The sequence below is a fragment of the Equus caballus genome, chromosome 30 (genome assembly GCF_041296265.1).
Source record: "Equus caballus isolate H_3958 breed thoroughbred chromosome 30, TB-T2T, whole genome shotgun sequence".
In the NCBI taxonomy this organism is placed as follows: Eukaryota; Metazoa; Chordata; class Mammalia; order Perissodactyla; family Equidae; genus Equus; species Equus caballus.
Window position 1 is genome coordinate 9,022,086 of NC_091713.1, and position 17,316 is coordinate 9,039,401.

Here is a 17,316-nt window from a genome sequence, read left to right on the forward strand (position 1 = left end):
ATTCTTTCAAACTGTTACATTTTATCCCCTTTATTTTGTTGAGTAGAAACTACAGGGATTTTAGCTGTTGTGGTTTATACTAGGCCTTAAGCAAGGGCTTGTTTCTTGTTCTTGGAGAAAGCAAGTTTGGTAGTCTGGTTATAATGACGGGCATGAAGTTGCCCGTGATCAGGAATAGCTAGAATGGTATTTCTTTTCTTTGTGTTTATTTTCCAGGGTTTTAAAGTTAATATAAAGAGAAAATATTAAGCAAAATTAATTATAAAGGGAAAGTATATGCTATCACTTGTTATATGTAAAAGCTTGCCATAAAAGTAAACACAATGAAAAAAATGTTAATTTGTAGCTAGATGCTGGCATCTGCTGAAGGCTGTGAAACCTGCTATTAGTAAGTGATAAAGAAATGTAAAAGACATGCCAGCAGGAAACTGAGACTCCTCCTTGAAATAGCAGAAAAGTTGAAAGATAGTTTAGAAAGGAATAACTTCAATGTTATTTAAAACCTTGACCTTATACAGCTAAAATTATCTCCCAGACTATTTCCCACAATTTTGAAGATGGTACAGAGTTAGCATTTAAGGTAAAGCATTCTTCCAGGTTTATAACAATTGCTGTTTCTGCCTCTCAGTGTTGCTTTTTATGTTGTTGATAGTATTTCCCAACTACGTGTGTACCACTTGGTAAGTGTGGTATGCTTGGTCAAATCTTGCTTTCTTGGATTACCGTGCTTTCCCTACTAGAACATAAGTTTTCTCGAAAAGAGGACCTGTGGAGCCAGCCCAGTAGTGGTTAAGTTTGCGTGCTCCGGCTTGGTGGCCTGGGGTTCAGGGGTTCAGATCACAGGCACGGACCTATGCACTGCTCCTCAAGCCATTCTGTGGTGGCATCCCATATACAAAATGGAAGATTGGCACAGATGTTAGCTCAGGGCCAATCTTCCTCAAGCAAAAAGAGAAAGACTGGCAGTGGATGTTAGCTCAGGGCCAATCTTCATCACACACACACACAAAAGAGGACTTGTTCCTCTTTTGTTTTCTTCCATAGCACCTAGTACTGTATGAGGCAGAGAGGAAGTAAGCAGTCAACACATATTTACTGTTGGGTGACTGGATCACCCCTAGAAATTTCTTTAAAATCAGTCGTTTCACCCTTCCCTGTAAATTATTTCACCATCTCCCTGGACAATTTAATTGACTGTTGGCATGAGTTTAAGGTGGAATCCCCAGCATTCCTTGGATTAACATTTGTAACTTAGGATTATAACTAGTATTTTTTTACATTGTACCATTGTATTCAAAGGCTGTAAGAGTTTATATTAATGTCTTATCTCTTATGTCAAAGGGAAAATAAATAATGGATACTTGTATCCTTTTTGTGTTTCCTCAGCATGTTTCAGTTGAATGTCATGTAATTCTAGTAAATAGTTTTTCTCTGGTGAGGGCAGTAGAGCTCAAAGTTTGGTTAATGAAGATGTCCCAAGTTGTTCACTCTTTGAGCCTGTGTTGTATTAGTATATAAAATATACCATTGTCTCTACTTATGAGTCATAAATTTTTAAGTTATATAAGGTCATCTCAGTGGTTTCTGATCAATATTATTCTGTTTCTTTGATTTTAGTGGGAAGGGGTGGATTAGTTGGATAGTTTCAAGTATCCCTAGGAAAACTGTTGCCTAGTACAAATCTAGAGTGAACTGGTTATATGCTTACTAGCTTACTTACTGAAACTGGATACAAATCCAGCTATAGTATCTTTTGGGGACCATGTCAGATTTGACACCGAAGATTAGTGTGGATGACCTACATACCAGTAAGTGAAGACTGGTGACTATTAGAATACTTTTATCAGTGGAAAAAGGGACGTTGAAGTATTCAGTATGGCCTGATGTAAGCAATTGAAGAGCACAGTTCCCATGGCAACTTTGGCTCCAAGATGGGATGGTTCTTCACATCGAATCAACTTTTAATTATATTTAATTCAATATAATAAAATTCTTCTTTATAAAAAAGGAGGTTCCATGAAAATTTTAAAAATAGGATTTTTGTCTGATGTCAAGCTTTTAAAACCTTTTTAAAGGGAGAATTTTATTTGTGAAAGGAAACTTTTTTGACTTGAAATCTGCAGTTCAATTTCAGTGTATTTTTTTTTTCTGCTTTATCTCCCCAAATCCACCCTGGTACATAGTTGTATACGTTAGTTGTAGGTCCTTCTAGTTGTGGCATATTGGACACCGCCTCAACGTGGCCTGACGAGCGGTGCCATGTCCGCGCCCAGGATCCGAACCCTGGGCTGCTGCAGCGGAGCGCGCGAACTTAACCACTCGGCCATGGGACCGGCCCCCCAGTGTGTTTTTAAGAAATATCTTCATAAATGTAATAATCAGGTGAATTTTTATCAAGCATTCACAAAAAGCTGCATAACATTGGTTTATCCGTCTTTTTGGTTTCATGTTTGATCTTACTGTCTATGACCCTCGTCATCCCTGACTCTTGTTTAGTAGGTGTGTTTGTTACCTAGAGTCTAAAGCTTCTTAATTAATTAGGAGCCGAAGATCCTCCAAGGCAGTACCCCTTTCCACTTTCTTTATGAGAAATTGTTTCATCATGGTAATTTAAGGTATAAAATACAAGGTACCTGAGATTTTCATCACTTGTGTGACATTTATCTGTGTATGAAACTGGAAGCTAACTCTAATAGTGTAAGGTAAAGCAGATATGTTAGGCTTTTAAAAGATAACTGAGCAGTGTGCTTGGGTGTCTTTGCTAAAAAGAAATTCAGATACCCTGTATATATTTTCTCTTCCTATCTAGTGTGTCTGGTTCCTGTTGAATGGTTTAATTTGATCAACTTACTCGTGATAACTTAACCTGCTCTACTTGGAAATCATAAGCTAATTGCATTTATATGAATGTTTTCATAAAAAACCAGCCATCCTTCTTTATAATTATTGCCGTGGATTGACAGGTGTTTTAGTTTTGGCAAATAGTGAAATGTTTCATCTGGAAAGAGAAAGACAGGTCTTAGAGTGTTTACAAGGAAGCAGCACAGGTAATAAGCATTGACTCGAAAGACTGTTAGGTTCCTAAGAAGTTTGAAGACTCTCGACGAGAAATAGGAATCGTTTTTTGTTTCTGGAATAGTTCAAAGGCATGGGGTCTGGGCCATTGCTGCTCTCTGCTGTAAACCACAGTGGTAATGCTGACTTCTTGATTGATGTTCATTTGGAGCTCTGTCAATACACTACAGTGTTCATGTATTCAGAGCAAAAAGGACAAAGAGAAGACACAGACTGTTTCAGAAGCCCAATTAAGTGGCCTGAGAATTGCCTCTGGGCTATGGCTGTTAAACTGTTAGCCCTCAACACTTGGGCCTCTACTGTTGCTGGAGAAGAGACACCATTGTTTAGGTTTATAACGCTGTCAGGAGGCGTCCGCTGCCTTCATCTCCTTTATCACAGCAGGAACTCACTTAGCTGGGGGAGTGATTTGGAGAGGAGGAAGACCTAATAGCCACCTAACTTAAGAGTCAGGAGTCACTTTTGTCATCAGGAGACTAATTTCATGTCATTTCATTCCCTGCCAAATCTTTTTTTTTTTTGGTGAGGAAAATTCGCTGAGCTAACATCCGTTGCCAGTCCTCCTCTTTTTTTTGCTTGGGGAAGATCAGCCATGAGCTAACATCTGCACCAGTCTTCCTCTGTTTTGTGTGTGGGGTGCCTCTCCAGCATGGCTGATGAGTGGAGTAGGTCCAGACCTGGGATCTGAACCCGCGAACCTGGGCTGCTGAAGCAGAATGCACGTGGGGCCGGCCCCAAAACCTTTTTATTTTAAATTTCCCCTGGACCTTTGGAGCTTCTTAATTAGAAACTTACACATGTCAGCGTTTCCTGATCCAAATTTTTATTCTTGAGTTGGGCTTGACAGCCTCTGGTTCTGAGGAGCCATGGAGAGAAAATTCAAAACACTTGTCTTCTGACTTTCTTGAGCTTAAAATGAAATTGGGAAGAAAAAGTATACATGGAAAAACTGACAACAGTTATGAAATAACTAAATACTATTATATCATCCCTGTCCTGGAGTATTGTGTTTTAGAGTTTTGTTCTTGACAGCATAAATATTAAAATTTAGAAGTTAATCATTTTTGTATTCAGTTATGACTAGTGCAAAATGTGAACTTAGGGAGCCAACTGTATACATACTATGTTGCAATGAGTTTGTTTTGTGAATCATTTGGATTCTTTGTTGGCAGACAATGGAAAGAGACTATTTTAAGCAAAATGGGGATTTGTTTGAAGGAAGAGCAGGATGGCCAAGCCTCAGAGTGGCCTGAGACAGAGGCAGCTCCTGGGATCTCAGCACCAGAAATGGCAGCCTTTCTCTTTAGGATACTCCCTTAGGTGACAGATAGCTCTAACTCCTCGCTACCTTCATTTCTGCTCAAATTCCCAAGAGAGGGGAGCTTGATTGGCTCAGCTGGATCAGGTTTCCTCGTCTGGATCAATTACTGTGGCCGCAGGGGATGATTACCGTGCTTTGCAAAGTAAGTGGGGGATGGGACTGAATGTATAAGAGGGATAGCTGACCTAGAATTCATTTCATCCAGGAAAATAAGGAATGAGGAGACGTTGGTTCTAGGTTTCTTGTTTGTCAGTTATTTCCTAGTGTTCTCATGCACTGTAGATCTCTACTGCTTTTCTAGAGGGAAGAAGGTTTGAAGTTAAAAATGTTTTTATTATTTTAACTATAATTAAAACAATGAAAATTAGCTATCTCTGTACTGGTTTTAAAAAACTAATAGTATACACCAGAAACCGTGCTTTTCAGCTTTGAGAACATAGAATTTTAGTTCTGCTTTTTCCCCCCATCATAATGTTCTAGTCTATTTCAAGAGATATGTTTTTTCCTGGTTATTAAGAAGCTTATTTAATATTTTATTTACATTTAATCTTAATGTAAGAATAATAGTCAAAGAAAATTGGTAAAATAAATACCAAATTAGAGGATGTGTTATGACTGTGGTGAAAGCTGATTGGATTTTCTTTCATATATTTATTCTTCACTTTAATACAATTAATTTGCATTTACTTTTAGTAGTTAATATAAGAAAAAACATCATATAAGGCCTTGTAAACTTTCCTCAGAGAAACTTGCCACATAACATGCAGCCGCTTTTGGGCTCTCACTGTTTTGTGTCTTGGGATTTTAGAGGGTAGATTTCAAAATTAAAAATGTTCAAAAAATTAAGATCTCTGAGAATTATTAAGAAATATTTTGTGTCTTGATATAATTGCTCTGGAAAACAACATTAATTGCTATTCCACAGCTCTTCGTATAACAATTGAACAGATTCTGGTTTTTTGGTTAATATAAAATATGCAGCTGTGATAATTAAAAGTCTTTGGTAAATGCTGTACGAGTGACCTTGTTAAATGCTGTACGGGTGGCTTTGTTAAATGCTGTATGAGTGACTGGGATCACAAGTGTTAGGGGAATTTAGCAGAGCAGCAAGAGGTAGTTACATGTAACTGTTAATATGAATATATGATTAATACTGTATCTGGGGGGATAATGTACCAAGTTTGGTTTGGGGAAATTTTGGATTGAGAAGAGAATTTATCTCCCAGCATTTATATAGTACCAGCTGGCCTCCCAGTATACTTAGGAGAATCATTAAACATGACTAAACAAATATGTCCTTGCTCCCCTTCCTGGCACAAACTACATTGAGTTGCCCACATGAGAAGCAGTTCCATCACAAGTGTGAAAGCCTGCAGGTCAGAGTATCTGCCCTGTAACTCGTGGGTGGGTGTGGATGGGTGGGTGGTAGTTGGCGATGATTTCATACTGAAAGCACTTTGTTCTGCTGTCTGCTAATATATGTGACCTCTCCTTGGACCGGTATAATCTGTGTTTGAGGACAATTGCCTGAGCTCTCAAGGTGAATTTTGTATATTCCACACAATTTATAAATATTTTAGGTTAGCATCCAGATAGGCACTTTGACTTTGAAGCTTTATCTGTTGCATTTTGTGAAGTATGACTCTGTGCCAAGACTTATCTCATACATAGATCACCTTGTCAAGAAACGCCTTATGAGTAAGTAGCTCCGTGCAGTTCACCTCAGGAGTCTTTTCTGCATAGTGTGTTTCAAGGGAAGAATCTGTCATACCCCAGCTCCCCCGGAGGGCACTAGTGAACAAAGAAGCACTTATATTTTCTCCCCTAGCTCTTTAATAGGGTAATCCGGAGTTCTTCTGGGCATATTTAACCGTATTTTCACACTCAATCAGACAGAATTTAAATGAGATTTAAACCATATAGTAATCCTTAATAAGACATTGGTTATTGAGAAATGTTGGTTAATGTTTGAGTGAGTAAGCTGTTCACTAACGTGTGATCTCAAGCCTTAAGCAGCTAAATTTTTCCAGCATAAACCACCACCTGTAAACTTGGAAGAACTTAAAAGAATTAAACAATGTATCCCCCTAAAGTCATCTATCACCACTGCCTGCCTCAAACATACAAACATATCAACCATCATCTCTCCACCTGGTTATTGCCATCATTACTGCCTGTCTTGGCAAAATGTTCTCCAAGAGAGTAGGCTTTTGTTACACAACAGAAACATTGTTATGCACCACCAAGTTAATGATTGTTTCACTAAATGATTATATATCTATAAAAATAATTTTGCAGGGGTTGGCCCTGTGGTGTAGTGGTTATGTTCCATTCGCTCTGCTTTGTTGACCCAGTTCCCAAGTTCAGATCTTGGACATGGACCTACAACACTTATCACTTGTGCTGTGGTGGTGACCCACATATAAAAAAGTGGAGGAAGATTGGCACAGATGTTAGCTCAGGGCTAATCTTCCTCAAGCAAAATAATACTAATAATAATTTTGTGTAAATTAGGAGACTGACTTTAAAGGTCTACTCCAAAAATTACAGAGTAGTTTGTTTTTTATGTTAGGAAATGATAGATTTAAAAATAAACCAGTTTTACTTAAATAATAATGCTTTATTGGTTGTCTCAAAATTACTAATACTTGTCACAATTTAGTAAAAATTTATTAAGTTTAGTGATTTATAACCATTTAGAATTGAATAATTATAAGAATTACAAATTAGCATTTTCCTAGGATTTAAAGAAATTTTCATGTGCTTCATTCGCTGAAAAGATTTTTCTCTGAAAGTTTAGGGGAGGTTTCCTAAATCATAAAAAGTTGTGATAAAAAGGCTAATATTGGTATGAGGGATAGAATAAAGAAAAACTATAAAAACCAAGTAAGACTGGTCTTGTGAGTTATTTTAAAAAGACTAAGTTAACATCAGTATGTTCTTTTTGGTATGTAATATATGTTTTAGGGTTTTATCAGAATTGGTTTTAAAATTACACGTGTGTAGGGGCAGGCCGTGTGGCTGAGTGGTTAAGTTCGAGAGCTCCGCTTCCGGCTGCCCAGGGTTTTGCCAGGGGGGAGGGGTAGGAAGGGGAAGCAGAAGAAAGGGGAAGGGAAAGGAAGGGTAAGAAGAAGGAAGGGGAAGAAGAAAGGGGTAGGGGAAGGAAGGGGAAGAAGAAAGAGGAAAAAGAAGAAGAAAAAAGATTGGCAAGAGATGTTAGTGCAGGTGCCAATCTTTAAAAAAAATTACACAAGTGTGAAATAATAATAAAATATGTGCTAGGAAGTGTATTGCAACATTATTTGTAATGACAAAAGATTGGAAACAACCGGAATGCCTCTTTTATGGGACCAGTTTAGTAAGTTGTGTCCATATAAAAGGAACACAGTGCAACTATTAATGAGATGGTTCTGTTTACAAGGTTATGGAACGAGCTTCAAGATTCGTTGAGTAAAACAAGCTGCCCAGGTGTATGTAGTTTGCTGCCATTTATATACATGGAATAAAACAGTATATAAATATGTTTGTGTATGCAGAATTACCTCGGGAGGTCACAAACTGGTGGTAACTGGTTGCCTTGTTACAGGGAACTGGGCTGGCGTGGAGTGTGAGACTTCACTTTTTACTGTGCATCCTTCTGAGCCTTTTGTATCATATGCAGATGTTTCCTATTGAAAAATCAGTAGTACAAAGATTCACCTGTTCCCTTGGTGGTGTCACAGAAGGAGACAGGGCTTGACGCCGCTCTGTCTTCCTGTTTTGCCCCCGCCTGTCCTCTCGTGGACCGCAGAGCAGCGCTGTCAAGTCTCTTTAACATCCGTGACGTACACTAGTCTTCAAGTGAGGGATTCTTTGCTTTGTAGAGTGCAAAACACAGTGCAAGTAGGCATTGGCTTTGCTGAAATTTTTTTTTTTTTGCATGAGCTATGTTTCTGGCATTTCTGTGAATTCATGATTGGTGATGATTTGGTAAAAAGTAAATATCATTCATTTTGTCAAAAATGATCAAGTTAAACTAGTCATTTTCAGGAAATACAGTTTTGATTTGTATTTTTTTAATGTCCCACAAGGATATCATTAAACTTTTTGTTTGTTGCAAATATATCCTTAGCTTGTTGTTTACTTTAAAATTTTTGTTAAATATTGGGTAGAAGTTTAAACATATAATCAATTGATTTGTTTTCTCTCATGCTTTTTAAACTTTGAAATTAGGAAAATTATCTGGTCACTTAATATTCAGTCTCCTTTTACCTGATTTTCAAATTTGACTTCCTGTTTTGGTTTTGCTTGACCATTTAGGCATGAACTTGATAGAGTGGAAGTTTCACCGTAGGTCAGCAGTGCAGTTCCCTCGGCCCAGTGACTTTGTCCAGACGGGAGCAGATTGAGAGCACCTCTCACTAACCAAACCCACGAGACTGCCTCATGAGTTTAAAAATTAGAGTCTCAGGAGAAGCAATATTTGAGGGAATTACTTGGGAGATTTCCTAGTTTCAAAGTCCACGTGAGAATACAAATTTCAGGTCACAAAGTTGCTTGATACACTCCTAGGACAATGGAAATGGTATGAGTGTTTACATCAAGTTCGGGTAACTGGATAGGTTGCTTTTTGTATTTTAGGGGGTTTTTGGTTTAGATAAAATATCATGGATAATTAGATTGCTCCATGTCCTACATAGGAAACAGAAGAACAAACTAATCGTTCCCTGCACTTTTTTCCTCTTTCAAGAAGGCATATGTCCGGCGGGCCTGGTGACGTAATGGTTAAGTTTGCACGCTCCGCTTTGGCAGCCAGCCTGGGGTTCGCCGGTTTGGATCCTAGGTGCAGACCTGCGCGCTGCTTATCAAGCCACGCTGTGGCAGGCGTCCCACATATAAGGTAGAGGAAGACAGGCACAGATGTTAACTCAGGGCCAGTCTTCCTCCAAGAAAAAAAAAGGAAGAAGGGATATGCTTTCCTATTTTCTAGGAACCTGAATTCTCCAGTTTCCAGATCCTGTCAGGAAGCCACTCAAGTGTACTACAGTGGTGAAAGGAGGAAGGATGCCAAGCCGTTGTAAAGCCTCTAAAGAATGAGTTTGTGACAAATACTTGGGTTTCCTTAAGTTGACATTTTAGCAGTAAATCATTAAGTCACTTAGGAAGGAGATATGTAACTTGTCGTATTTATTGTCAGGGTCAATTTTCCCCTGTCTTATATTTCAGGGAGGAAATAATGCTGGCCATACAGTTGTTGTAGATTCTGTGGAATATGATTTTCATCTTCTACCCAGTGGAATAATTAATCCAAATGTTACTGCATTCATTGGTAAGTATAAACTGAACCGCTTGGGGATTTTCCCCTAATTGATAATAGTGTTCATTTTTCATTATCTAAACTGATTTCATCTCTCGCTAATCAAATGATTCATTGATCCCTTATTAATCTTGACCTTGATAACTTCTGGAATATACCTAACTTTGGCTATTTTACAGCTCTTTTAGATCTTTGCACTAATACTTTTTGGAATGATTACTTTGCATTTATCTGTGATCACTGGAAATCCTAATTCTATAAAGAAGTGTTAGATCATCAAATCAGTTTTTCAAACACTGTGACAGTGCACAGTAGGAGATAGAAGAGGTCTGTGTTTCATGGATTGATGCTGAGCCCTTATGATGCAATCTGATACTATTCTAGTTTTTTATTTTTAAAAATGCTAATCACAACCCACAAAATTGATTTTATGACCACTGATAGAGTGTGATTCCCCAATTTGAAAGACATTCATGTAGAGTCTACTGTGACCTGGGTTCTGTTTGCTTAAAACTACATAACTAGTTTCTTTCAAAATAATAGTTTCACTTTGTTTCAAAGAAATTTCAAATTATATTGAATGTAATTTTAGTATTTTGTATTTTGTATATTATGTTCTATTATGTATTTACATTATACTGCTGTTTAAAACTTGGAATCGTTTCTGTGGTAACTCCCTGGTAAATCAGAAGAATATTCTATTAATCAAAGTCCCTCACTCTTCTACTATTCTAGATAAAGGGTTATTATAGGTATCTGTATTTTAATATCATTATGTATGTCTCTATTATAATATAGATGCTTAAGGTTGGGATTTGTTTGTTTTCCTTTAGGAAATGGTGTGGTAATTCATTTGCCCGGATTGTTTGAGGAAGCAGAGAAAAATGTTCAAAAAGGAAAAGGTATGAAAGAACGAGTCTGCTTTGCCTGGTGCCTGGTTATTCTTTTGTAAAGTTTTATTGGGATCTCATGCCAGACAGATTTAACAAAAATGTCGTATACTTTAAAACTACAGATTATTGTAGGACAAATTTTTTAATGTCAGTTGTTAAATTTTACTCATTATAATCAGTATTTTAAACAAAAGACAAACATAATAAGGGCATTGTGTCAGTCCTGATTTTTTTACACATGGGTCATCTGCAAACTTTGGTAGCTAGAATTACTATATATTGGTGAGAAAACTCTAGGAAATTTGTGAGTTCCTTTTGTCATTTGTGCTTGTTAGCATCCTCTTCTGCCCAAACCAAAAATTAGCTTAGGGCAGCCAGGAAGCCCGGAGACCCGTTCTGCACGCTGTCGGTCTTGCTTTCTGGAGGGTCTGGAGCCCCTTGGTTACTGTCACCCAAGGATAAGGAGGGTTGTTTAAGTCCCACCCTCCAAATGAGAGAGAAGCTCCTTCTGTGCCGTGCGTCCACTTCCATCTCTTTAAAAAAAATGAAATAAAAATCCCTCAATTTCCTGCCTTTCCTAGTCTCTGGACTTTTGGAAGTCTCATTACATTCAGCCTTGGCTGTGTTGCTAGGGTTGGAGGGGGGTTTGGCAATGCAAATAGTATACAGTTGAGGAGAATCGTTAGTGTGGTTTCTCCTTAGCTTAACTCCTGTTTAAAATACTCAACTCGACTCTGTTGTTAAAGGTTCTTGTTCAGGTTTACAAGGAGCAATCTGTCCTCAAGTGTTCTTAACTAAATCTGACTTCACAGAGTCCTGTCTTGTGCCCCTGCATTTTTCCCTGTGCACTGGTGTCTGCTTTTTAAATTATCAATTTGAGATTCCCATGCTTGTCTGTTCTCCTTCATCCCTTTAAAAATTGTGCCCTGCTCTTTTTCCGTCACTTGTATAACCCAGCTGAATCCACTTTACTGAGTTTCTTTGTAATATTTTCTTTATGATATGCCTTAAACTAACTTTAGAATTCATATTTACATGTCAAAACAGCTATCGAGGGGGAGGCTTAATATTCCGGTTTGTCTGTTAGCACATCACCAAGGAGATTTTCCTTTTTAGTCTCTAAGGAGTAATTTTCAAAACAAATCTTTGGATATTATCAAAAATAACAACTAATTTTTAATACACAAAGATTAGTTTTGAAAACGTTTGGAGCTTGGCAGCTTATCCTTAGAATGCATATAGCCTGCTAAGGTACTGTCTTTAAAGAAAAATATCTCTTTAGATTCATTTATCTATTCATTCAGCAGTCCTTTCTTTGAACACTTACTGGATGACAGGCCCTGTGCTGTGAGCACTCACGCCGGCTCTCAGGTATTCACAGTTAAGCGGGGAGAGATATTTATGTATCTCGTTACAATTCAGTGTGCTAAGTGTGGTAATTGATAGTCCTTTGGAGGAATTAGTGAGAACGTTTTGTTATTTTGTTTACTCACACTTTTTATAGTTGTCTTTTGGGGAAGAGTGCCATTCCCTTACTCCCTTTGCTCAAAATTCCCCCTTCTCTGCACCTGACTCCCCCTCCCCCCACCTCCAAGAAAAATAGTATGTTCCTACTATTTGCTTTTTGGATTCATAGAAGTATTTTGTGTGGATATGGCTGGCTTGACTTTGGTGCTTTTTAGAGTGAAACATTTAGAAAGATAGAATTTGTGAATGAATTTTTGTATGTATAATGAATGACAGGTGAGAGAATTCTTGTTAAATATGTTTCCTATGCAGAAGAAAAGATACAAAAGAGGTTACTTCAGTGAAAAACACTTTTAAACATTGTGTTTCTAAAGAATTTTAAGATTTAAAAATTATTATACAAAATATTCAATTAAATATATCTTTTCCCCCTTCCCTTTAGGTCTAGAAGGCTGGGAAAAAAGACTTATCATATCTGACAGAGCTCATATTGGTAAGGGGGACATAATGCATTTATTTTTAACGATCTTTTTATCAGAAATTGATCACATGAAAGCATTTAGTAACCATTTTGTCTTTGAATTTTAGTGGAAACTAAGTAGGATGGATTGTAACATAGTCATGAGCCACATAATGACGGTTCCGTCAACAACAGACCACATATATGGCGGTGGTCCCATAAGATTAGTATCACACAGCCTAGGTGTGTAGTAGGCTATACCATCTGGGTTTGTGTAAGTGTGCTCTGCGTTATTCTCACAGCAACGAAATCACCTAACGAGCGTGTCTCAGAATATATCCCGATCATTAGGCGATGCATGACTGTAATTGGGTTCCAACTACTGAAATCTTATTAATTTTTTTATTTTTTTCTGTTTTTAATGAGGGCTAGGCTAAAATTTACCTATTTCTGAATAAAGAGTTAGGTAAGCAAATGGATAATATAAGCAGTATTTCATGAGACATTGCTTTTGTTGACCATTTTAAACTCCTGATTTAAAAAATAATCATACTCTCAGCCTGTCACCTATATAGTTTAAAATATTTTTTGGTTATTAGCTTGTCTTAGTAATTTTATATATCGTCGCTATACACTCATGTGCCACATAATGACATTTTGGTTTGTGACAGACTGCATATATGATGGGAGTCCCATAAAATTAGTAACATCTAGCCTAGGTGTGTAGTAGGGTATACCACCTAGGTTTGTGTAAGTGTGCTCTGTGATGTTCACACAATGACAAAATTGCCTACTGATGCATTTCTCAGAACACATCCCTGTCATTAAGCAGCGAGTAACCGTAGTGCGGTAGCATAGAAAACAATATAGTGTTGTTAATATTTTTTCTTACTGACAGTCTCTTAGGTATATAATGAAAAGTGTTTTTGTGGATTACTGTTGTAGTATTTTTGTCTGCTTACACTCACTAATTGTTAACCTTATACATGTTTTATTCTGTTACCATGAGTCATCTTTAGCTTCTTTTCCTTTCCTGGTTTTAATGTATATAGCCTTTTGGTATTCTTTGCGTCTGTCTTGTGGATAAAGTGTTAGATGATTAAAGCCACTGCTTATCTTCAGAACTTTCCAATGGTCCTTTGTCATCTGCTGTGTGAAATTCAATCTTAATTTGAGTACCACAATTAAGGATTGCAAAATAGGATGAAACTTGGTCTGTCCCCTTTGAGTAACTTATAGCCTTAATATACATAATCAGATAGTTAGTTTGCTATGTGTAGGTGTAAACATATACTGATGGTATTAGTCTCTTGGAATAAACATAGTGTTTAGAGATATGTCTGTTCCTGCTTGGATTCTCCCCTTTCTTCTTCATTAAAATGCTTCAGGTCTGTCACTTGACAGTTTGTCTCCTTGGGAATAGCACAGTGGTTAAGCAAGTTACTTAACTACTTTAGACTACAAAAACCAAAGAAACTGGTAATGCAGAGGGGTCAAAGGACCAGAGTAATAGGTAAGTAATGTGGTATAAACCATAACAAATTTGAATTAATTTTATGATTTTGTTATATTTCTTTAATAATGATTTTTCCTTTTCCATGAACTTGTGTCCTTAAAAGAAAGTATTTCTGATAGAGGAGGACTGAGCCCAGAGAGGATAGCTTGAACTAAAATTTAGATGTTAGTAGTAATATGTGTAATAGTGTGCTTTAAGCATGTGTTACTAAAATGTCTATAAGAAACGTTTTTAGTACAGTCAATTCTAAAATGATGAAAAGAAGTAAATAGTGTCATAAAAAAATCAAATAGTTAACTGGAAAATTGCTGAGAATCATTGCTATAAAACCACCTCAGTTTTTTGCCTGACTCTCTTACCATAGGACTGAAAGGACAGTCCTGTAAGCTCCATTGTAATTACAGCATCAGAACCCTCATTTCAGAGCTAAGCACGGGACCTAGTCTGGTACATAGATGTTTAAAAATTAATTTATTTCTTTCCGAGGCTTTTCTAAGTTTCCCATAAAATCATGAGATTAAGTCAGTACAAAGAATAAGCATTTGATTTTGTTGATTGTCTCTATTTGTTTACTGTTTCATTGGTTTTTGCTCTTTATTATTCCGTTCTTTCTACTTTCTTTGGGTTTAATTTACTCTCTTCCTAGCCTCTTGAGAAGTTTGTTAGATCATTGACCTTTAGACCTTTATTTTCTAATACAGTGATGTGCTGCTTAACAACGTTTCAGTCAGTGATGGAATGCATATACCATGGTGGTCTTACAAGGTTAGTTCCATACAGCCTAGGTGTGTAGTAGGCTATACCGTCTAGGTTTGTGTGAGTACAGTGATGAAATCAGCTACTGTCACATTTCTCAGAACATACACTTGTTACGTGGCGTATGACTGTATGAGCAGTCAGTGCTATAGACATATCCCTCTAATGCTACCTTAGCTACATTTTACAAATATTGACATTTTGTATGTTTATTTCTGTTCATTTGAAAATACTTTGTAATTTTTTTGTGATTTCTGATTGACCGTGAGATATTGAGGAATATGTTGTTTATATTTCCAAATACTGGAACATTTTCCTGATCTCTGTATTATTTATTTCTAATTTAGTTTTGTTGTACACAGAGTATACTGTATGATCTCAGTCTTTTTAAATTTATGGAGACTTGTTTTATGGCCCAGGATGTGGTCTATTTTGGTGAATGTTCTCCATGCACTTAGAATATGTGTTTTGTTATTTGTTGAATAGTGGTTTTTTTTTTTAAATTAAGATTATGATAGATTACAACCTTGTGAGATTTCAGTTGTACATTATTGTTAGTAATGTTGTGGATACACCACTTCACCCTTTGTCCCCTCCCCCCACCCCTCCTTTTCCCTCGTAACCACCGATCGGTTCTCCTTGTCTATATGTTAACTTCCACCTATAAGTGGGGTCATATAGAGTTCATCTTTCTCTGTCTGGCTTATTTCGCTTAACATAATACCCTCAAGGTCCATCCATGCTGATGCGAATGGAACAATTTGTTCCTTTTTTATGGCCGAGTAGTATTCCATTGTGTATATATACCATATCTTGTTTATACAGTCGTCAGTTTCTGGGCATTTAGGTTGGTTCCACGTCTTGGCTATTGTAAATAATGCTGCGATGAACATAGGGGTGCACGGGATTCTTGGGATTGCTGATTTCAGGTTCTTAGGATAGATACCCAGTAGTGGGATGGCTGGATCATAAGGTGTTTCTATTTTTAACTTTTTGAGAAATCTCCATACTGTTTTCCATAGTGGCTGCACCAGTTTGCATTCCCACCAACAGTATATGAGGGTTCCTTTTTCTCCACAACCTGTCCAACATTTGTCACTTTTGGTTTTGGATATTTTTGCCAATCTAACGGGTATAAGGTGATATCTTAGTGTAGTTTTGATTTGCATTTCCCTGATGATTAGTGATGATGAACATCTTCCCATGTGTCTGTTGGCCATACTTATATCTTCTTTGGAGAAATGTCTGTTCATGTCCTCTGCCCGTTTTTTGATCGGGTTGTTTGTTTTTTTGTTGTTAAGCTGTGTGAGTTCTTTGTATATTATGGAGATTAATCCTTTGTCGGATAAGTAGCTTGTAAATACAAATGTCAGTTAAATCAAATTGGATGATAGTGTTGTTCAAATTTTCTGTATCCTAACTGATTTTCTGTTTACTTGCTTTGTCAATTACTGAGACAGAGGTGTGTTGAAACCTCCAACAGTAATTGTGGATTTGTTTATTTTTCTCTTCAACTCTGTCAGTTTATGCTTGGTGTGCCTTGAAGCTCTGTTAGGTACATGTATATTTAAAATTATGTTTTGTTTTTTCTTTTTTTGAGGAAGATCAGTCCTGTGCTAACATCTGCTGCCAATCCTCCTCTTTTTTGCTGAGGAAGACTGGCCCTGAGCTAACATCCATGCCCATCTTCCTCCATTTTATATGTGGGATGCCTACCACAGCATGGCTTGCTAAGTGATGCCTTGTCCACACTTGGGATCTGAACCAGGGAACCCCGGGCTGCTGAAGCGCAACATGAGCACTTAACCACTGCTCCACCGGGCTGGCCCCACCACTAGAGCTTTCTTAAGATTAGTATGGTGTATCTTTATGCACAGTGTATCTTTTTCAATCCTCTGATAATCTTTAACCTATCTGTATCTTTGTATTTATGGTGCATTTATTATAGACAAAATATAGTTGGGTGTTGCATTTATTGATTGTGACCATGTGACTTTTAATTGGAGTGTTTAGACCAATTACTTTTTACTACAGTTAATTATCAGTATGATTGAATTTATATCTGCTCTTTGTTTTCTGTTTGTTCTATCTGTTCTTTGTCTTTTTTCTTCTTTTCCTGATTTCTTTTAGATTTAATATTTTAAATATTATCTCCATTATTAGCTTATTAGCTATACCTCTTATTTTATGAATTTTAGTAGTTGCTCTAGGGTCTACAGTATGCATCTTTTAATTATTACGATCTATCTTAAAAGAACATAACATTTAACCTAAGGTCCTTACAACAGAATGCTTGCATTTCCCTTGTCCACTCCTTTGTGTTACTGTCATACATTTCACATCTACAATGTTATAAATGCCACAACACATTGTGAATATTTTTGCTTTGAACAGTCAGTTTTCTTTTAAAGAAATTTAAAAATGAGTAAGTTGTTGGCCCCCTCTTTACATTAGCATACTTCAGCAAGTATGCAAAGAACTTTCTGTTACCTTACAGTTGTGCCCTGTCTCATTAAATCCATAACAAAGTTT

General features: G+C 37.0%; 1 protein-coding gene across 4 annotated transcripts in view; it reads left to right on the forward strand.

The window, feature by feature from the left end:
- The window catches only part of ADSS2 (adenylosuccinate synthase 2), a 39,537-nt gene that overhangs the window by 3,183 nt on the left and 19,038 nt on the right, over positions 1-17,316 (forward strand). For 2 of the 4 annotated variants that reach the window (XR_011434142.1, XM_023632531.2), the window contains exons 2-4: positions 9,602-9,704; positions 10,526-10,594; positions 12,495-12,545. Coding sequence is in view for 2 of the 4 variants with exons in the window: in XM_023632531.2 (XP_023488299.1) it covers positions 9,602-9,704; positions 10,526-10,594; positions 12,495-12,545 (223 nt within the window). In the remaining 2 variants the exon portion in view is untranslated. Of the gene's footprint in view, positions 1-9,601; positions 9,705-10,525; positions 10,595-12,494; positions 12,546-14,391; positions 14,794-17,316 lie in introns of those variants that run through there. The other 2 variants (XM_023632532.2, XM_023632533.2) reach the window with 2 other exon arrangements.